Raw genomic sequence first — 24,151 nt, 5'->3', positions numbered from 1 at the left:
AGAGGGTGTTAATTGAGGTGTGTTGGTTGGTCTCAACAAATAATAGTCTCCCTTGTTCTGGGTTTGACAAGGACTGCATATGCTTTGAATTCCGGATCTCTCACCTGAAAATGCTTTTGGAATTAACATATCGAGTCGTCGACTTAGTAGTTTTTCTACATATTCATCATCTCTATGGAAACAACTATCTTTGAGAATCGTTTACTTTTGATACTACTAGTCTAGACCTCATTTTCTTACCTAATGACACGGACTAGTAATATTGCAAACACGTCCTAAACTTCAATAGATTTTTGCACTTTCGAAGTAGATGGAAATTCAATGGAATTTCAGTTTAAAAACAAGAGGACTTGCGTTGCAGGCTATGTCATTCGGTAATGAAATGAGGTCTTGAATGGTCATGACTAGATTTGTAAATGTGTCGGATTCAGATAGGATCAACCTCGATCCATATCCAAATCCATTTATAATTGGATTAACGGATTTGATACTTATTCGGATTTGACTTGTTGATTTATGTACGATTAGCATTGGATTGGATCCATATCAAATTTAATTTAAGACCAAGAAAAGATTAAAATATTATTTCCTTTATTATATTTTTATAACTTTTAATTAAAAGTTTTATGTTGAATATTAAAAAATAGGATATAAGTGTACTTTTAATTGCATAAAAACCTTAAACTACATTACAAAAAAGTATAAATAATATAAAAATCAATGCGTTATATTTAGTCAGACCGAATCAACCTTGATTCATATTCAAATCCATCTTAAAAAAGATTATTAAATTCGGATCAAATTTGAATAATTGGATTGGAAGTCGCGCAATCAATATCTTTTTTTTTTTTTAATGATAATCCATATCTTAATTAACTACATAGAACTCATATCAGATATATTTGAGTCAAAATCTGATCTATTGACAGGTCTAGTCACAACCCAAGTATTCTTCTTTTTCGCCAGTTTTCGTTTGGTTCAATTTTTTTTTTTTTTTGGGGGGTCAAATTTAATTCTAATCTTAGGTATATGACATTGGGTCAACATAATCAGGTATATGGTTGGCTTTTAGCTTCAAGAGGTTCACATTTATGGTTGGTATGATTCCACATTTTTGGCTTCTTTCAAATGATATTTTGTTACCTTTGTTTAAACAGGGAACAATGTGTAAAAAAATCACATCTTAGCTTCTAAGTCTGACAAATTCTTTGGTAAATGTAAGCTAAAGTTATGATTGACTTTTGCCAAAGCAAGATTTGAGCAACCTTTAATTTATCCCCTTGTCAACCTTTGAATATCAACAAGATCCTCTCCTAATCCTTTTGATGAGAATCTTAAAAATTTGTAAATCATGTATGTTTATCGTAGATCATGGAATCAGTTTTTGTTAAGTATTATTTATATTTAATTTTAAATAAAAATATTTAAATTAATTTCTGATCATACGATATACGATGAACTGATATAATCACGGATTCTAATAAAAAGGATCCGACGAAGATCCGGATTCCTTTCAATATAGAACCCTTTCCTAGTTTTCTTAGACGTTGGTCCAAAAGGTCGGACATAATAATAATCTAGTTTTAGGATTTTAATAATTAAATACAAAAACCGACCAATGAGAAGGCAAATAACTCATGTGGATGATACGATCACATGATTACATATTTTTCTACATAATATTATATAATTAACACGAAACGTTACCAATACTATATTATAGTGTATTTGTATGTTCTTTCTGCTACTACTGTTGGCTTTGAATAATTAGGTTGGCTTTAACTGCCTTGACCAACTGCCAACTTCGTGGTCCTCTTCCATATGCTGCAGCTGCCTTTCCTTGGCATACTTTACGTTTCTTTCCACATCGAAGAGACCCACCCAGCGGACTAATTTGTACGCATCGATGGGTCTTTTTCCACAAACACATGACACGCGGTGTCCTGTAGTTACATTCTCGGTTTCAATTTTGGGAATTTGAAGCTGTGAAGATGTTAAGCCTTTAAAAGTGACAGTTAGCCAACTTGGTAACTCGTAAAAGTGAAAAAAAGGTAGAGGGTGTTGGGGGAGAAGTACCTCCTAGAGAACGCAAACATGTAATATTAATTTTTTTAAAAATTTTTATGTGTGATGGTAAATGCAAGGGAACTCAAACGTATTGTTTTAGGATGTCGATTGTTCACATTTTTTTCTAATCTAACAAAATAAAATAATAAATAATGTGTCATGTTTTTTTATTTCATATGATAATTGTAGTCAGTAACCGAGAGGACAGTTCAAGTGATTCTTCACGTTATGAATGAGTAATAAAAACTTGAAGGTGAGACGACTTAGGTTCGAATCTCGTAAATGACCGATTCGATACCAAAATAGGCTGTCAATTGTATGGCTTAACTGAACTCCCCTCTCCTTAGTACAAAAATATCGATGTACTCAAAAAAAAAAACACACACACACACACACACACATCGGCAGCGGCGGATTCAGGATTTGAAATTAGAGGGGGTCCCAGAGGTTCAAGTTTTTGAGATAAAAACATAGAGCGAAGCGTGCAAATAAATTTCAATTTATTCACAGAGGCATTTCATTGAACACTTGGTGTGTTTGTCGTCGTCAGATGTACTACATTGCGCATAGATCAATAGATATCGACATTTGCTGAAGCAATCTGATGAGTGCTATATATTGAGAGCAATTGCCAAGTGTTGTCAACACAAGATATGCCTAGCAGACAATACATCAAACACTTGGTGGATACAAAGGGACTTGTACCAAACATTTAGAGAGTCCCAAAAGACTTTCACATACTTGTTTCTCGACCTCCAGGTGGTCCTAGAGCCACCTTGGTCCCATAATGCATTCATCCCATTCAATTCGCTGAATGCTGTAAATTGTTCATGTTTCTTTCATTTCAACAAAAACAAATACAAATTAGATAAACATGTCGTTTTTCAGTTTTAAGCAATGTTTTTGGCCGTTAAATGCAACGGTCGAATGAAAAGTAAACACAAAATAAAACATAGTTGTGTCACAACCCCTTGACATCCACAAATTCAAGTGGCAGATCCAAATTTACGAGTCACACAAATTCTCATAACATTTCAGATCATATGTGTCTAACGGTCATCACATTTCACTACTGTGCTCTTTGTCAAAATCACAATCTCCTTTTGACAAATTCACTTTTTCACATGTCATCGAATTTGACATGTGGTCGTGGTGTCCTGTAGTTACATTCTCGATTTTCAATTGTGGGAATTTGATTCCGAAGATGTTGAGCCTCAAAAGTGACGGTTTGCTAACTTGGTAACTCAAAAAGTGAAAATAGGTAGAGGGGTGTATGGGAATCAAATATCACTGTAATTAAATCTAATTATTTTAAGTATTGAATTACAATGGATTGTAATGTTAAACTCATGTAATTTTTTAATTTTCATATATGATGGTAAATGTAAGGGAGCTTAAACATGTTCTTTTATGATGTCGATTGTTCACATCTTTTTCTATTCTAACAAAAATATAATAATAAATATTTTTTGGTTTTCTTAATTACAATCGACGATCGAGAGGTCATGAATGAGACACATAAACTTCTCTAGACCATCAGATCATCGAGAGGTCATGACGTAATTGTTCATGTTTCTTTCATTTCAACAAAAAAAATATAAAATAAATAAACATGTCACTTTCTAATTTTAAGAAATGTTTTTGGCTATTTCATACAGTGATCCAATGGAAAGTAAACACGCAGAAAAAATAAAACAGATGTGTCATTGTCCCTTGACGCTACAAATTTGAGTGTCATATCCAAATTTACGAATCACACAAATTATCTTAGCATCTCAATTCATAGTGTCTAACTGTCACTACGTTTTACTATTTTGCTCATTGTCAAAATCACACGTCTCATTTGATGAAAAGAAAATGCAAAATTCATAAACAACAGATCTGTACTACCGTCAAAAGGAAATTCCACATCTATCCTATTGTGATTCCAAATCTGACAACAAGAGTAATACCATTGGATTTCAAATCTCACAACAAGAGTAACACCTCAATCAATCACCAAAAATAAAACGTAAAATGAAAGTTATCAATTTTATTTTGAAAATATTGAAAATATGGGTAAAACCCACAACAAATCTCTTGTTGAGCATGCGGATAAAAGATATATATTAATCCTGGCCATTTCAAAACTAATGCAATCAAATGGAATTTACTATTGTGGGAGATTCATTTCATTAATTTTGAAAAAGAGAAGCAATGGAGGGTTTTACCGATGTGCTTGTTGAGCAATTTGGTTGTTTAGTCTAAAATTGATAATTGGACCACTAATGAAGAAGTAAATCCGTCAATGGAAGAAACTTATCAGCAAGGTGCTAAAAGATATTAGACGTCAATCGGGCAATGGGTTAGATAAAATCCTACTAAGAATATTTAAAAATCAAGCAAGGAAAACAAAAACCTTATCTTTTATTCTTCACGTCCAGGATTACGTCCTGGATCATTAGACAGGAATCCGAAAATAAAGAGAGAAACAAAGAATATCACTACCGTGTAAACAAATAGTTTGAGAGTAAGCATTACATAATCTCCAAGATTTTTTTTAGTAAAAAGGAGAATAGATGTCTAAGCTGGTGCCTAGGCAGACTTGATGGATTTAATTAAATTTATTTACGTCTTATAAATAAGTGTCTATTTATGCTTAAAAAAATGCATAATTGTATTAATATATATAAATTGCAAAATAAAACGATATATAGATTAAAGTATTAGAACATGTTGTATTGTGTTCATTCAAGCTTTCAACAAGTCTCTTACAATTTACTGTACAAAAATAAAATGCAAACGAATGTTATCTATTTTCTATCTAAGTGAGAGTCACGACCTAGGCGGGTGCCTATACGGGTCTTGGCGGGCTAGAAGGGTGCCTAGGCAAGCTAGGCGGACGTCTTAGGAGGTTTAGGCATCTTTTCTTAATTTTCAAACGTCTAGGAATTAATCAAGGTAGTGGTTGGCCACCTAATGCCTAAGCGAAGCCTATACGACAGTAGACGAGAATTTTTAGAACATAGCTTATCAACACTTCAATGTCCATGGTGCTCCTATCTTTCTATCTTTCCATGGTTTCGAAACTGCAGTCTTCATATCTTTTCATGGTTTTGGGTCCAGATCAAGAGGGGAGTGGGGTGGCCGGTGGCGGGTTGGCGAGGAAATGGGGCGACGGGAGATGGAAGGGGGTAACCATTGTGGATTTGGTTTTTAGTTTCCGTATTTTTCTTTTGTTTTTAAATATTTTTTTTTAATTTAGAAGGATTAATTATTTTTATGGATAATCCACTTGGCATTACATTATTGGATATGTGGGTATTTTATGTATGTCACACCAGCACACTAACAGAATTATTGACGGAATTCTAATAGAAGAACCGCATTGATGTGCATAATGAATGTTAGGAACCAAATCGACCCATTTCAGGCGATAGTTGCAGTCGGTGACCGAGAGGATAGTTCAACCGATTCTTGAGTTCATGAATAAGTCATAGGAACTTCTCCAGTCCATTTGATCATCTGGTTCAACTGGTTTTGTTGAAATGTTCTTCATTAACATACGTGTCGCTGAATGACGTAAGTTGTTCACATTTATTTCATTTTAACAAAAAAATAAACAAATTAAATAAGCATGTCTTTTTTAATTTTAAGCAATTCTTTTGGCCGTTACATACAGCAGGCAAATGAAAAGTAAACTCGCAAAAAAAATAAAACATAATCATGTCAACGCCACAAACTCGAATGTCATGTCCAAATTTACGAATCACACAAATTCTCTTAACAACGCAGATCATACGTGTCCAACAGTCACCACGTTTCACTACTTAGCGCTTTGTCAAAGTCACACGTCTCCTTTGATGAAGTCACCTTTTCACATTTCACCGAGTTTGACAAAAGAAATGCAAAATTCATAAACAACAAATTTGAACTATCATCAAAAGAAAATTCCAGATCTATCTCTTTGTGATTCCAAATCTCACAACAAGAGTAATATCACTAAATCGTAGTATTTTATTAATTTCCCTTTAAATGAACCATTATGATTATTCAATTCCATCTCCTCAAACTCATTTTTTCCACATTAATCATAATTTGTGGATGAAGAAAGAGAAAGAATCATAAAATCTCATTCCCCAACAGGTGGTCAAAAGTTGAATTTTCACAACTTCCTGCAGGAAATCAAGTTGACGTTTGGGTCAACAGTCATCACGGATCAGCTGCAAGGAGATGAAACTAAGAAATCAAGGCCTTCCTTACACTTGCCAATAGGAGCGCGACTAGACCAAGGTTCATAAACTTTTTATTTTCACCTCTGCCAATCGTCACGTACACAACCGAGTCGTAACGAAGTCATGACTCGCTGAGTCGTGACTGAAGAGCCAAGGCTTTCTCTCGATTATGAAAATTTCCCAGTTTCTACTTTCGTGGTCACATTAACCTTTTGACGATTATCCTCTTCTGTTCGTCTTCTTTCCTTCAAATAAAAATGATTTTATAATTGTTTTGATCTGGTTCTGTTCTACCATTTTAGAAAAATATTGAGAATATTCGTGCACACATTTACGAATTGGAAACATCCTCCTTTCTTTATTCATTTGAAAATCCAGGATTTCTGAGAAATGTATAGATCTTGTCCATATGAGGTGAAGCATGGCTTCTTCTTTATGAGATGAAAGCATGAAACTGTTGTGTATCCAGATTTCATGTTCGGTTTGTCGTGGAGTCATTAATGAATCATAAACATGCAAACCAAATATGGCTTAGCAATTGACAAAAGCGTGACCTGATTTCATTTCAAGTGATTTTTGCTGTTACAGATGATAAAAAAAGTGTTAACACGTTAAGCAAATAAAACATAACGGTGCGTCATTAGTCTCTTTTAATATCACGAATTCGATTTCTAAATCCAAATATGAGAAACACATATTTTCCTACATTTTATATCATCACATCTAACTACCGCTATGTTTACTAGTTTGGTATTCGTTGAAATCACACGGACCCTTTTATAATGTCCAATTTTCACATTTCTTCTAATGCCACAAAAGGAAATTATATATTAACAAATGTGTTGTTTTTCCCAATTCAGGCAATGGTTCATGTTGCAGCGTTCAAGGGATGCATGACGTTTCAAATTTGATCAAATCTAGATCAGTGAATCACACAAACTTCTCTAGAATATTAGATCCTCTAGTCCAATTGTTACTGCATGTCACTGACATAATCTTTATTGATATCACACGCATCATTCGTTGATGTCATTTCTTCTAATTTCTTCGAATTCAACAAGAAAATAAAATTTTAATAAATGTATTTTTTTAATTGATGGTTGTTTAGGCCATGTTTGATGTCACGAATTTGATCTCAGATCTAGATCTATGAGTCACACAAACTTCTATAGAATTATGGATTGTAAACTTCAATTGATGATGCCAAATCACATTTCTTTAAATTGAACAAAGAAATAAACACGTTGTTCTCCTATTTCAAAAGATGCTTCCAGTTACAGTCGATGGTCTAAAGAAGAATTCATGTGATTGACGTCACAAATTTAATCGCAATTTAGATCTATGAGTCATACAAACTTTTTTAGAACTCCAAATCATCTAGTCCAACAGTTACTTCCCTGGAAATCACATACATCATTTGGTGATACAAATATTTCACATTTATTCGAATCCAATAAAAGAAAATAAAAATATAATAAACACGTCTTTTCCCCATTTCATGCAGTGTATGTGGCCGTTACAGATTACAGACAGTCAAATGAAAAGTTAACACGTTGAGTGAATAAAACATAGTCAAGCGTCACTACCTCTATGACATCACAAATTCGAGTCACTAACTCGTGTCAAACTGTCGCCATATTTCACCAGTTTTATCTTGAAATCACACACGTCAATTGATTACACTAATTTTGTATCGTTCATTGAATTTGGCAAAAGAAAACGTGAAACTAATAAAATCAAATCTCATCTGCTATTGCAAATGACATTCCACATTTATCCCGTTGTGTTTCAAATCCAACAATCAATATCAAATCAAAGCCCTCTAAATCAACCATCTTGATTTATTCAATTTCATATCCTTCAACCCATTCTTTTCACACCTTGATGCATACTCATCAAGGGTACATTACTTTAATACTAAAAGACAATAATATCCTTGTCGACTGAGCAAACTATGCAATAAACAATGGCCTGGGCCTTTGGGCCATTGTGCTTTATTTTTGGCAACATGCTTGTGAAGTAATCAAAGTCATTAACCACGTAATTACTCTTAATAAACACAATATCTAAGCCTGACACGTGGAGGGCATAAACGTCTTTTCACATAGGAGTGCTATTTATAGATTCCCAACAGTACCTTGGCTTTTTTGGTATAATCGGAAAAAAAAAAAAAAAAAAGAGAGCACAAAAATTAAATTAATTAAATCAAATTCCAATTCACACATTGCTACAGCCATAATTTTATTTAGATTTTGCAGAGATTATTATATCTCTCTGATTCTCAGTCCCCTTTTGTTATGCTCCAAAAAAGCTTTTTGTTTTTTTTTCCTCTCTCCTCAAGTTTTTTTCAGTCTATGATCATCATCGTCACATTCACAGGCCTCCTCACAGCCTTTTAATTCTGATTTGGGTTTTGTTTTTCTGCAAATTTGTGAGATTTGGGAGGTGGGTTGCTGCGATTTCCTCAGAAAGTTTGAAGCTTTTTTATGAGTTTGGTTGGTGAAGCTGAGAAAAGCAGAGGAAAGCAACACAAAGGGCGGGTGCACGCGAACTCTGTGGTACCACCGATGCCGGACGCTCGGCAGGCTCTGAAGAATGCTGTTCCGAATCAATCCGATGGCAACGTGGAAGGTATGACCGGTTTTTGGTGTACCCAGTTGAGAGTTTAACGATCTGAGGATGGTTTTGTATTGGAATATTGTGTTTGTAAGATTTTGTGATCATGAAGGTGCAATGTGCTATGTGTGGATTTAGTTTGGGATTGTATTGAATTGTTTTGATCGTGTGTTTTTGGTGATGTATTGTTGTAATCATGGTTTTGGAGTGCCTTAATGGTAGGTTGCAATGCATATTTGTGGCTTATCTGGGAATTTGTGTTTGTGAAAATTAAGAGTGTTTTTATCTTCAGCTTTGTAAAAACTTTACCTTTTATTTTTGTGACATGGGGGAGTTTAGGTGGTAAGAACTGTGATGTCGGTGCTAGTCGAATTCGTATTGAATTTTTGAAGAACTATGCTTTGTACTAAACTTGTCGATTTGTTTGGAACATTTTGTGTTCAGAGTTTCCTTTTTTAGTGTTCATGTTGCGCATCGATACATCAATCCTGAGTTTTATTTCTTTATAAGTATCTTGTTTTAGAGTTGTAATCTTTTTTCTATTTTGGGTTAATGCTTTTGAGGAGTTCTGATATAGATTATGCAATTCTGATTTGATTTCCATATGTAATTTTCACATTTATTTCTTGTATGCATTGCAGATGCATTTTGGCGGTTGACAATAAATGATAATCAAGACCGGGGCAGTGTGGCTCAGGCAAACTCGTACCCTGATCGACCTGGTGAACCTGACTGCATATATTATTTGAGGACTGGTTTGTGTGGTTATGGAAGTAATTGTCGTTTTAATCACCCTAAATATGCTTCTCAGGTAATTGCTTCTAATTGATGTGCATAGCTTTTATAAAGTGATTGCATTTTGATGAAGTGTTGTGAGGAGATTCATCGGTTGCTTCTATACAGCTTCTTTCTTTGTCTTTTCTGGCTAACCATACAGATTTCAGTTCGAAGCGTATTAGTGAACTAATCCTTCTAGTACATTAATATATCTGCAGGGTAATCAGTACAATGGAGAACTCCCTGAAAGAGTTGGACAACCTGACTGTGGGGTAAGATTTTCATTTAGTTCAGGTTGAGTTGAATAAGAAGCTTCTTTCTTACTCACTCTTCTCCATCCTTTCCTTCTTCGTCTGCTTCCTTTGTCGGTGTTTGCTATGTCGTAGAAGATTAGAAGTTCTACGACCATGGATAAGATAGAAAATGGGGTATTCTTTTTGTTCATGGATAGGCTTTTCTGAGTTGAGTTTATATATGTTTATGAGGTATACAAATGATGTAATTGGCTATTTAAACAGTCATATGATGAGAACTAGCAAATCAACTGCTGATCCTTGTCGTGTGGGCTTGTGAAACAAGCAGAACATTGGAGTGGTCAGTTGCATAAGATATAATGTAACCAAGCTATTCCTCTCAAAAAAATGTAATTTATCTAAGTGCAGACTTTTATGGAAAATGTTGGTGTGAGAATCTGTAGCAAGCTTGTTCTGAAAATTTTCCCATTATAGTCAGTATTTTCCTACAACTTTCCTCTGGTTCCATTCCTGGTGACTTCTCTGAATGAAGGAAGAAGTCAGTGGAAAAGGGACCGAGTAAAGCAGTCGTCAATCCATCCAGGAAGTCCTCGGATTTGTTTCCTGATTGGTTCTTGCACATGCTTTCTTTCTAGCATGAGCTTCTTCTAAGACCTCATCCAAAATTGTAATTGGTTATGAGTAGTCAATCATTATTTTCTCTATACGTTTGTTAAATTTCGTCACCATTAGTAGGAATAATTCCTTGTTTCAATTAGCATGGGATTAAAAGATACAACATTTTTTTCCCTTTAGTTCCTTAATATATCTGTGAGATGTTGGTTTCCATTGGATAAAAGAACTTTCATACTTGGATTGATATCAGTATAAATGATAATAGCAAATATAAAAGAGCAAATAAAGGTCTTAATGTGAAACCTGATAGACTTCCCTTTGTTGGCAAACATGTGTTGCAGTATTTTTTGAAGACAGGAACTTGCAAATATGGATCAACATGTAAATTCCATCACCCAAGGGACAGGCGTGGAGCTGGACCAGTCTTATTCAACGTTTTAGGACTCCCCATGCATCAGGTTCTTTCCTTTATGTTGTTACTAAAGTTCTAATTGCTATCTAAATTGCTGCTAGACTTTGAGAATAAGAGTTCTTTTTGTTTAACAAATTTACGTTGAATTTTTTCAGGAAGAAAAATCATGTCCTTATTACATGCGAACTGGATCGTGCAAATTTGGACCTGCATGCAAGTTTCATCATCCTCAGCCTCAGTCAGTGGGCACTGTCTTACCTGCTTTTGGATCTGCAAGCTCAGCAGTTGTGCCTTCTTCAGGTGTACCTTATGTAGGTGGAGTTTCTGCATGGTCATTTCCAAGAGCGCCGTATGTATCAGGCCCGCGTTTACAGACTCCTCAGTCTTACATGCCTGTTGTTCTTCCGCCCCAAGGCATTGTGCCTGCCCATGGATGGAACACCTATGTGGTTAGTGTATTATTTCTTTAATATAACAAAAGATTGACATCACATTTATTATGTTCACAGTAACTGCCATGCATTTGCGAGGAAATGTTTTGTCTGGTATATTAAGTTGTATTAAACTTGGATATGGCCTTTTTCTTCTCTGGGTGTACACTGCAAAGATAATCTAGTTCAGTTGACACTGGTGCGTTGATTAGTACGAAGAGTTTATGTTGTCTTAAAAGTTCGTTGACTAGTCATCTGTCAAAAACAGTGGGTTACCATGGTGCACTGTCATTGATGCTGCACCCTGCTTCTTTCTGTTTCTTTCTATCCCGATCAATGAAGAATTTTTGCTTCTCATTAACTTGTAGGCTAACATTGTCATGTTTTACAATTATTTGTCCTTTATCCTTAGAATTTGTTCTTTATGTTGCACAAAGTCTTTAAGATTCGTCCTTTAAGCTGATATGGATGCTCAGAAAGGCCTGTTTGTTGATTTCTTTTAATTTACCGTGGACTAAAGAGGTTTTGGTGCATTAAATGCTTCTTTGAATAAACATGCTTTTATCTGTTTAATAGGGAAACATGAGCCCTGTGTCTTCCACTGGTATTCTTGGATCCAACCTCACATACAACTCTAGAACTCAGGGAGAGTCAGCTTCCAACGGGCAGGTTCATTTGTCAAGTCCAAGTCTCCCACAGAGGCCTGATCAGCCTGAATGCCGGTACTTTATGAATACTGGGACGTGCAAATATGGAATAGATTGCAAATACCATCACCCCAAAGAAAGGATCGCAGAATCTGCTGCAAGCCCACTTGGGCTTCCTTCGAGACCTGTAAGTTCTGTTTCTAGTTCACTGTGATATCTACATTGGTCAGTGCGTTCAGTTCTTATAAACAATTCAGAGAATGCTTCAATGTTTCTTTTACCATTATTCCTTTGTTCATTAACGAGCCTCGTGTTAATGTGTGGGTATGTGCAGGGGCAACCTGCATGCTCATACTTCATAATGTATGGAATCTGCAAGTATGGACCGACTTGCAGATTTGATCATCCCTACATGGAACAATCTGCTAGCTATAATTTCGGTATGCAGGCGATGCCAGTGCTTGATTCATCTCTCCTAAGTTATCCAAGAGGCTGGCCAGTGGCTCATGGACTAGAGACATCCCCTTCCATACCATCAAAATCTCCTGATGGGGTCAAAAAACCAGTGAGCAACAACTACCAAAACTCCAATACAAAGATTTCAGAAGATTCCCCGGAACAAGTGGGTTCTCTGCCAGCTTCTCCATCCTCCCCAGAACCTGTACAAGAACAGTCTGGTTAAGCCAACGCTGGATATTTTTGTTGTGGGCTGTGAAATTTGCTTGTTTTTGTTTATGTTAGTATGTTAAAAGGGAATATTTCGAATACAGTCTCTCCTGCCCACCTTTTTCACCTGTGAATCTGCGGAGTGGCATTTAGGGTTCTTTGGAGATTGATTTGATGAGCAAAAAACTGGGTGTGGGCATGGATTAGCTTCTGTGTTTTTTGGTGGTGAATAAAATGCAGGTGAAAAATTGTAAGATTTCCGTTTTTGGTTTCTCACATCTCCATCTTTTAAACTGAGTTTTGGTTTTCTTAAATTTGGATGATACTTTGGCTGACTGGATGGTGTTTTATTTGGATGTGAAGAATGTGTCGAACTGGCCTCAGGTGTCGGTTTTGTGACTCATATTGCAAACTTCTTGTCGGATAGAATATTGATCGACTCCTTACATGGAAGAAGTACATGCTCCTTGCTTACAAAATATAGTCCGACTCGTTAACATTCACAAAAGGAAAGATTTTTTTTTTATTTTACACATGTCAAACTATAATTTGTTTGCAACGAGAAATGTATGTATTTTCCTTTTAAGATGTGCCTTAGTTGGAGTGTGACATGTATGTATGATAGAAAATGCATAACTGGGCCTCTTGGGCCAAATTTCTAATGACTGGGCCTTGGTTACCTTTCCTTTTATTCCCCCTCCCATTTTTATCTTCCTCTAATTTCAAGCCTCATGTCAAATTCAAGTTGTACAACATAATGGATCGTACTATCTCTCATACATCGGATTTCATCAAAACTCCAAAGTTAAGTGAATTTAGACGAAAAGTAGTATTAGGATGGGTGAACTCCTAGGAATTCCTCGTGTTACATCCCCCTCTACATGTGTTTTCTCAACAAACAAAAAAAAAAAAAAAATGCTATGCAACAGATTTCCTCTTATTTTTAAATAAATGACATGTTAATAATTATTTTTGTGCCATCTATTAAGATTGTGTTAAAATTAGCACAATTGGAGTCATTTCTATTTCATCCAAAAAATGTATGCGTAAAAGTATAGTCCGAGTAACGGGTATTTTGAAATATACCCGTTGTGTTTAAAATAGTGTTAATAAAAAATTAATGGGCATTTTACCATTTGTCATTAAGCTTGTTGTGTTGTAGGCCTAATTTACTAAACTATTATGGAGATTAGAGAGAGGGGATGCGGCAATAGTAGAGAGAAAGAGAGAGATGTGTGTTATCTCACCCCATTGTGCCTTTATTTATAGTAGGGAAGGTTAAATACTTATCCTAATAGGATTACAACTCTAATAGGATAATATCTAACCCTAGGGAATATTCCAAGATATCCCTAGCTACAGTAGGATTTACACAATCACATTCCTAAACTAATAGGACTGCAACACTCTCCCTTGAGTGTGTAAATACTCAAATAAATGGTGCATCAGGTCTTCAACGATGAAGTAAGTTCAGTTGATGAAGTCATCAGCACAATGAACGAATATGAGTCTCAAATTAACGGAAGAATGCATGAAAAGTAAAACTCACAAAACCTGCTATGGTAAAACCCACAAGGGAGAAAAACCCATACACTAAGGAGAAAAATGAGAAGTTGCATTAAGTCAAAACTAAACGTCTTCTAGACGTAAGTGGAAGATTTCACAAGGGTATAACCAGCCCAGGATGGGTGCCTCATCAAAACCTAGTTAGGTAGCAAAAACCCAATGGGAAAAATGCTCCTAATTGTAGGGAAAAAGAGTACATTAAGATCAAGTGAGTATAGTTCTGGATACTCCCTTTGAGTTTGACAAAACTTCCAAATGAGAACTATAAGCATTGCATATGAATAGTTAGGCATACCAATTCCTTGGACAAGCTTCTGGAAGGTTGACTTTGGTAGTGATGTCGTGTACAAGTCGGCAAGGTTGTCTGGGATCGGCTTGCATGACTTCAATCTCCTAATGCTTTGCTAATGTGATGTAGACACAATATGTCTTGACGTTGACTTTGTGAATGTATCATATCTTGGTCAGGTTGATACATGCAAAATAGTCTTCATGGCTCGTCGTCGGGACTCAACAATGGATGAAAACAGCAAGTACTTCGAATATGCTTAACAAGGGCTCTCAACCATGTCTCACGTGTGGCGTAGTGAAGTAAAGTGAGTCTTGGGATAGTTCGAAGATTTTGCAACTAAGGTCATATTGTAGACCTCCAAGATATTGTGATATCCCTAACGGTAAAGACATAACCATTCGGGATTTGCCTTGTGCAAGTTTGATAAGTAACCAGCATCAATATAACAACAAGGCAAATATCATTCTGAGGATCAAGGGGTCGAATCTTCTTGAGATGCTTTGGGATTAGCCAAAATCCGTAGTACCTTTCAGGGTATCGGAAAAACGTCTTTAATACCAATTCAGTGGTTGCATGTAAGCGCAGTACTGCATCTTTACCAATAGATCAACAACGAAGGAGACGTCCTATTCTAACGCAATGAGCTAAGTACAACAAAGCGCAAAGTTGAACTTAGATATGGAATTTCGGATTCCATAACCTCTTCAAAGGTCTTATTTGCATATAGTGTATGGAAGATCATAGGTATACTTAAAGGTAACACCTTCAGGGTGTAGTTTGACTGGTAGACCAAAGTATCGTCAAAACAACGCTTAAACTTCAAGTCAAGATGAGTTTTCTCAAGATCCATCATCTCAAATTTCGTCTTTAAGTGAGACAGTTTTCTGAAGCTCTTCTAGAGTCTTAGTGAGATGCATGTCATTTGACATAAACTGTAACTCTAGCAATTCGGAATAAGACTTCATAGTTTATCACACAAGGGCATACTTCATATCCCTAGCTGATCAAATAATCATTTAGACGGGTATACCACATTCGTCGGATTGCTTTAATCCATAAGTGCACGCCTTAAACAAGTTGAGATAGTGTTCCCTGGTTTGGAATTATTTGAACCAGTCCATGTAATTCTTCGAGAACTTACATGTAAATCTCTGTATCAATATCTTCATGGAGAAACACTAACCGCATTTCATAATGCTACAATCAATCACAAGGCGTTTGAGAAAAACCTTGCACCACGTGCATCATATCACATTATTTCATTCATCTTATTACAATTCCTTTCCCACTAGTAACACGACATGGTTAATTCTGGCCGTGTAGAAACTATGGATCCAAAACACACTTTGGTAAAGGAATTTTAACCTGGATTGTAATTTCGATTGTCCAATCAATTCTACGTTGTCACTAATCAATAGAACACTGTTCGATATCATGGCTTTTCATTTACGTTGGTAGCTATCATATAAGTGAAAACATCATCAATGATAATCTCATTCCAATTCCATTATCTCATCCAAACTAGTATACTTGACCAAGAACTTCAAGACTCAGGAGTAATCCGGATTAATCTCATGAGATGGAAATGATTGAGACAACGATTGAGTATAGATTCATTTTATGTCATGAACTTCATCTTCTAGGGAAGTGAATCCTATGAACCGAGTGATTTGTCGTGTTTTAGGCTGAGACAGATTGATTGGCTATCTGCCGGTGTACCGGACCGTCCATCAGGAGCGGCCAAACCGTCTAACAGGGGTGGCACACCCTTTGAGGATGTTGACTCGACGTCCTTTAAGAACGTCTATCCTCGCAGGCATGTTTGTAGCTCGTATATGATCTCGTCACTTTAGCTAGGTCAAAAGAATGCGTCTGGAGCAACATTCTGAAAGCTAGAATACATTGCACTTGATTATCATACGCATGCGGTACGGGGATCGAGATGAGACATAATGGGCAACGTCCACGCAAATTTGCATCGTTCTACAGGAACGTTGACGTTCTTATCTCCCCATAACGCCGGGACGACTAGCTCATTGAAGTGACAATCTGCAAATGAGCGATAAAGAGATTGATTGCAGAGGCTCTAAGAGAGTTAGTGTGAAGAAGAATCGTAATCGACAAAGACTCACAACCTTCTGTGAGGACCCATATTGGTACATCGCGGCGGCGTAACTTAGCATATGGAATACACACCCCAAACGCGTAAATACGAAGCGTTAGGTTCGTACCCAGTAACCAACTGTAACGTCGAAAATGGTTGGGTGGCAATAGGCCTTAAGGCAGACCAACATAGCTGCGTACAAGATTGCATAGCCATAGGCAGAAACCGAAAGCCTGGTAAGTTCACCAAGGTTCGAGCGATTAACTAAATTGCACTTTATGATCACTGTGTGAGCTGTTTTGGGATGAACATGGGAATTCGATGTTCAATTACAAACTCAAAAGACATACAATAGTTATCGAAACATCTTCGATATAAACTTTCCGGCATTATCCAGTCTTCCAGACTTTATGGGATAATTAGGGTGGTGAACCCTTTAAAATCGGCCAAGAGGTTTAGCAGCAATGTGTGTGGACAAACATGTAACCATTTTGTCGGTTTATCAACCAAAACCATAAGTATTTATATGGTCCACATTTTGGTTGGATTAGTCCAGATATATTCCCTTGAATCCACTGTGAAAATAGGGTTATTTCGTATCTTTGCTAAAAATGATGTACAAAATCAATTTCCCAAACGAGCAGGTTTGGCAAAGTGTGCTTACAGGCACAAGATCCTTACTTCGGGTAAGGAGATCCATCATAGCATCATTGTTCAACCTAAGTGTCTCAAATGGTCGTGTCAAGGCAAGTAAACTACTCGAATCACCAGGCTCTAGGCCGGCCACATGTGGCATATCCCAATCAGAAGGTAGCCCATTGGCCCTAAAATGAAGCTTCATGCTCATTTTTCGAGGTGGTGTAAAGATATTTCACTCTATTTTCCATTAGTAGGTTCATTCATGATCATTGTCATCTCGAATATCTTTAATGCTCAACGACGTTCTTCCAGAACAAAGAGAATATAAGGTCTCTAAAATCGTGATTTAGTACTATTCATACAACGAGAAGTGTGCCAATGCTCTTAATCAGGTTAGATAGACCTAAAGTCGTTGCTAGATATGTGATTTAGGTAAAAAGTTAGTGTGCGTAGTATTGCATTCATCCAGATAACTAACTATCCCACATTTGTACCTAATCACGTGTTTAATTGAATTCAGTCACATGTTTTAAGAAACATGATTCAATTAACTCATATTCGAGGACAATATCAATATGATTATCCACAACTAAAATAAACACCAAATGTGAATCCAAGAACATAAAAAAAAAAAATGTTCACAAAGTAAATGGTTTACTAAGGGGATTCGGCCAACATGGTCATCCATGTCAAAATTCTGCTCTTCCAACGATGTTTAGTGGAGCAAAATTAGTCTCACGTATTGACTACAAGAACGGTACTCCTCAACGACATTGGTAAAGGCACAAACAGGTGCATAACAAATTATCTATTCCATCAAGACGGAAGTAGATTCTGCAAGGTTAAGATTTGGGAATACTATCCCTTATTCTTGAAGTTTTAGGTTTTAGGTGCCACAACTTGGCAGGGCCTGATTCTACCATAGGTTGTAAAAATAAACTCGAAATTGGATCATGAGAGAAACAAACCCAGACTTGTGTTCGGTAGGCTTCGGTCGAAGTTAAAGGAGTATGTTCGGTAAACCTCTGCCAAAGCAGATGAATACCTTTCAGTGCACCTCTGCCAAAGTAGAGCATGCCCTTCAATGCATCTTTGCCGAAGCAAGGCACCACCATTTGGTAGACTCCAGCCGAAACTAGGTGTATACCGTTCGGTACCTCCTAACCGAATTGTTGGGGTACCTTTCTTTCACAAATGTGGTAGTAATCAAATCCAAGAATTTGATAAACATCCGCTTTCTACGCTGCTTCTTCAAGAATGAGTTAGAAATAAGGAAGAACGAGAAAGTATTCTCTAATCAAAATTTGATCGAATTTATAAATTTCAGAATCATACTCATTCATGGACGTAGTCATGGTGTGCTTCAGGCAATATCTTACATGATTAGACGATCCGTAGGAGCAAGCTAAAGAGGGAATCCTCGTTCGAGAGGTACTTCTGTTTTAAATGCTTCGGTCATAAAGTCTTCGAATGAAGAGCATGACGGAGTCTTATTCAGCTCTTCCATGCCATTGTTAGCTTCAATGGTTTCTCAGCTTCTTGATATTCAAATTGAGATTCACATCTTGTAACCACATACAGTGGTTTCTATCAAGAAACGTCCAAATCAGTGAAATCGAACTTGTTACAGTTCGACAATCCATTGATTGGAGGGAATAAGATTGTGATTGGTGCTATGGAAATAAGATCTCCATAAACACCAAAGTTAAAACATTCGGGTTCTAAGACATGGTTTACATGAAAAACGTCGGGTTTTCATGGATGTATTGTTTTATGAAAACTTCGGGTTTCAAAGGCGCTAAATTCGAAACTACAGGTTCAATTTAGTTTATGAACGTTTAGTTCATAAAAGAAAGGTTCCTGCAATAACACATAATACAATATATTGATTTAAGTGTAGTGGATTTGAGTTGCTTCAGGAACTCAAGTGTAAGTACTTCGGGACTACGAAAATGAGTCGGCGGTTCAAAAAAAAAAATATATATTATTGAATCGTTAATGTTCAAAAAGTGGGCTTCAGGCCAATAATTTTGGATGTCTTGTTAGATTAGTGGATTGCTAATCACTTTAATTAATTCAATAGATCAGGATTATTCAGGGTCGATTGTAGAAGCAAAATAAAAATAAATGAAAATTTTGTCTAGTCCCATATGTGATTTAATGTGGGCTGCAGGCCACATGGAAAAGTAGGCCCAAATTGGGCTCGAGTTAGCTGCATTGGGCAGCCCAATAACCTGCAAAGCATGCTGCATGCTTGCTACGATGTAATGGGCCGACAGGAACAGCCTAACAGCCTAATGGCTAGCAACCCAGCTGTAGGTAAGTGGGTCGAAGAGAAAAGAAAGAAACATAAGCCCAGTTGGGCTTTGGGCTGAGTGAACAGAAAGCCCGGAAAACGGGCTGGGGTGTCCTGAGAGAAGGCCCGGCGAAGCTAGGTAAGGGATTGCCGGAGTTGCTCGACGGCGTCGCCATGAATGGCAGTGTTCTCAGGCGGGAAAACGAGCTGAGGTGAGCCTAGGTTCGAATGGGAACTGTAAGCTCATGACGGAGATGAGATTTTCAATGTGAAAATCATGGTGGATCTCCAAATCTGGGTCGGATTTCTTCTGGACTTTTTAAGACCCAGACGCCGGGAACCATTCTGTGCGCTGGTGGACATGCTAGTCTGGCCCCACGTTCATTCGATTTTAAGCGATGAAATAGGAGGGGCGGCGAAGCTGGAATCCATCGTTGAAGACGACGTCGAGCGACGTCATTTCTGGGTTCTGGGCCAAGAAATACTGGCTCTTTGGGTTGGACGGCTCACGCCTGAAAAAGGGCGCGGCTCGACTTCGGGCGGCTTAGGCGCGAGCGCGATTTTCCCTTTCTTTTTTCTTTCTTTTTTTTTTTTTTTTAATTTTTTTTTTTTGAGGTTTTCAGAACCAAAAAAAATAAAAAATAAATTGAGTAAAGTACAAAAAACTACCTCAACTATTGGTGTCACGATACTTTTATACATCGTCTTTTAAAATTGACAATATCATATCTCATCTTACGAATTTGTGACAATATCAGACCTCCGTCAGTTTTTATGTTAATTTTTCTATTAAGTTCTATTAATTTTTCTATTAGTGAGTGGTCCTCGTCTCTTGCCACGTCAGCACTTAACAGAAAAACTAACAGAAAAATTGACAGAGGTATGACATTGTCACAAATTCGTAAGATGCAGTATGACATTGTCAATTTTAAAAGATGAGGTATGAAACTGTCGTGACCCGAATAGTTGAAGTAGGTTTTTTTACTTTACCCTAAATAAATTATGCTTATATTTTAATTAGATTCTTTGACTCACAAATTACACATAGCGATTTTATAATTGCGTAATGCATGAACGTATATATATTGACAAATATATGAACACATATAATATATATCGGAAGAAAAATGTAAATGCAAGTGGTTTATGTATCATGGGGAATGTTTTCATGTTTCATAGCAATTTCAAAAATCTTAATTTATTTTAAAAGAACTTGATTGGCAGAAAACAATTGAGTCTTTGAATTTGTAGAAGATCATTCTCAGAAAGCCGGAATTGCATCTCCAATGCATTGTATCACATTCAACAAAAAACAAAAATTAAATTGAATCAATAGCATATAGATCAATTCAATAAAATAAATTAATCATAAAGAGAATGATTAAAACGCAATACTCTCCTAATTGAAGAATAAACTCTCTTTAGCGCAACATTAAGAGCGTGCTTGATAACGTGTTGTATGCCTAATTTACTGAACTATTTAGAGGCCAGAGAGAGGGGGTGCGACAATAGTAGAGAGAAAGAGAGAGATGTGTAATTGTGAGGTGTGTATTATCTCACCCCATTATACCTTTATTTATAGTTGTAGGGAATGTTAAATCCTACCATTATGCCTTTATTTATAGTAGTAGGAAATGTTAAATCTTTACCCTAATAGGATTACAACCCTAATAGGATAATATCTAACCCTAAGGAATATTCCAAGATATCCCTAGATACACTAAAATTTACACAATCACATTCCTAATCTAATAAGACTGCAACATGTTAAACATAATAATCACATAGTTGATTTTCTAGTATGCTTTTTGTTGGCAACAAATGATATATGGTTATATATCAAGATTTCGTAGTTCAAATAATTAATAGTATTTACTCGTACTTTTGGCGTCTTGTATCAATTTTTCGGTTCTTGAATCTGGCATCCTATAAAAAAATGATTTTTACTAATAGTATAAAATATTATCTATAATTGTAGTTTTCTATTTATATTTTGAAAGGGAGATTCTATGGTATCTTATTAAAACGTAAGGTGTCGGTATCATTTAAGATACACTATGATAGTTCAAATTACACTTTAAGGTTACATAATTATGATAACATTAAAATCAAAAACAAATAATGAAGTGATTATTACTATTGTGGATGTCCTATTACATTGTCAAGGCATGTTTTTGTACTTAACATGGTTATATTAAGGTTTATCATTATACTAGTGGTGTACTATTACAGTATAGACATATGTTATTATTAGGGAACATTATGAACTTATACAAGATCATAATCGTACTACAACATAATGTCAACATACAACGTCTAAGGTAAGGTTACACTGTAATCGTTTAAATTTACCCAACATGGTTACATAATTATCTTAACATTATATTTAATTACACCAAATGACATATTCAACATGAGATGAGCAACGATCTTCGCAAGACTAGTGATTGAGGTTATATACAATATTAATCCAACTCATTCTCCTATTAGAATTAGCGTTGAACTCTAAAATAAAACCTTATCATATTATAAGTGTACAAAATCAATCAGTGCAGAATCTAAATCCTTTTCACAATGGAACATTGAAAGCACTTATAATCCTACAAAGAATAGGATTCAATTGAGCATATTATCAAGACTTTTCCAGTCAATAATTCATTCAATATTATAGTTAATCTTCAATTATGTTTCATACTCATGCTCCAACATTCTCCCACTTGAATACGAAAACACAATGATTAACTAAATGAATTATGGAAGTGATCACTAAGTCTAATAATAAGGCTCTCAATTTCGTATTCAAACTCACCTATGCAATTCAAAATATGGAACTCTAAAACTTTATCTGCACAATCTCAGATTTCATCCAAGAATCACAACATATCCAAATTTGTATTTTGTAACTATACGACTCAACAATCACAATAATTCCAATACTCATTACTCCCACTGATTTATGCCAATTTTAACCCAATAACATTTAAAATCTCAGCAAACAACCAAAACAACAACCATTCAAAAACATAACGGTACTCTAAATAGTTTCAAAGTATACCTTAGTAAAATCACAAACTGATTTACTAGCAAACTAAAACGGAAAAATTGAATACTGATGAAAACCAAAATGAAAGTCAAGCTGGAAAACTAGCTAAATAAAGATACCAGGCTCTCACAACTAACTAAACTCGAGAAATCTTCAATTGCAACAACATATAAACACTGCAACCTCAAAATAATCCCAAACCTGATCACTGCTTAGTCCCACTTATCAAAAGATTCTAACACTCCCATTCTAGCAACATGTGCCTTAAACACATTGTTTGGCAAAGCTTTAGTAAGAGGATCAGCAATCATCTTTTCAGTAGACAAATATAGAATTTCGATCTCTCTTTTCTTCACCATTTCTCTGACTTTAAGAAGCTTCACATCCATTAGTCTTGAAGCTGAAGTTCTCTTATTGTTCTTAGAGAAAAACACAGCAGCATTATTGTCACAAAACGTCTTTAAAGACCTTTTAACTGAGTCAACAATTCTCATCTCAGCAACAAAATTTCTCAACCATACTACCTGTTTCATTCCTTCAAAACACGCAACTCATTTAGCCTCCATTGTAGAAGTAGACACTATTGTTTGTTTAGCACTTTTCTAGGAGATAGCACCACCATTTAGCATAAAGATGTAAACCCCGGTTGATTTCCTCTCATCTACATCCCCAGCAAGATCTAAATCTGTAAACTCAATCAACTCCAAAGTATCATTTCTTTGCAGCCACCCAATGAGATTCTCCTGGATTTGATTGAAACCTACCTAACATTCCAACAATGAATGCTAAGTCAGGCCTTGTGCAAATGTTGGCATACATAATGCTTCCAACTAATGAGGCATAAGGCTTCATCTTCATTAACTCGACTTCTTTCTCATTCCTTAGACACTGATCTCTTGAAGACTTGTCACCTTTATTAACTGGAACATCCGCCTTATTGCATTTCTTCATATTGAATCTATTCAATACCCTTCCAATGTAGCCCTTTTGAGACAACCCCATAAGCTTGGTCTTTCTATCTCTTGTTATTTCAATCCCAAGCAGTCTTGTTCTCTTTAAGAAATTGTATGTCTGAACTTGCAAGCAGAATATCATCAACATACAAAAAATTTCGATCATTTATGTTTTAAATAGATGCAATCATCCATCTTGTTCTCAACAAAACCATGAGCAGTAACTACCTAATCAAACTTGAGAAACCACTGCCTAGATGCCTGTTTAAGTCCATAAATCGACTTATTCAGTTTGCAGACCATATTCTATTTCCCCCTTTCAACAAATCCGGAAGGTTGCACAATGTATATGTCTTCCTCTAGATCACCATTCAAAAAGGCAGTTTTAGCATCCATCTGGTATAGGTCCAGATCAAAATGAGATGTTAAAGCCATGATGATCCTCATAGAATCTTTGGAAGAAACAGGTGAAAACGTGTCATTGTAATCAATCCCCTCTCTCTGAGTGAAGACTTTGGCTACTAACCGAGCCTTATATCTCTCTATTCTCCCTGCATCA

The 24,151-nt window shown here is 36.1% G+C and overlaps 1 protein-coding gene across 1 annotated transcript; it reads left to right on the top strand.

Moving 5' to 3' along the window:
- Positions 1 to 8,459: 8,459 nt before the first annotated feature.
- Positions 8,460 to 12,955, top strand: LOC137708206 (zinc finger CCCH domain-containing protein 3-like). Its single transcript, XM_068447227.1, has 7 exons — positions 8,460 to 8,912; positions 9,539 to 9,708; positions 9,893 to 9,946; positions 10,885 to 11,001; positions 11,111 to 11,404; positions 11,963 to 12,220; positions 12,368 to 12,955. Exons 1-7 carry the CDS (start codon positions 8,768 to 8,770, stop codon positions 12,713 to 12,715), a joined length of 1,386 nt encoding a protein of 461 aa, XP_068303328.1. The 5' UTR covers positions 8,460 to 8,767; the 3' UTR covers positions 12,716 to 12,955.
- The last annotated feature ends 11,196 nt before the right edge of the window (positions 12,956 to 24,151 follow it).

Source organism: Pyrus communis, chromosome 11 (genome assembly GCF_963583255.1).
Source record: "Pyrus communis chromosome 11, drPyrComm1.1, whole genome shotgun sequence".
NCBI lineage: Eukaryota > Viridiplantae > Streptophyta > Magnoliopsida > Rosales > Rosaceae > Pyrus > Pyrus communis.
The sequence above is the reverse complement of the archived record's forward strand: the minus strand, read 5'-3'. Positions and strand labels throughout refer to the sequence as shown.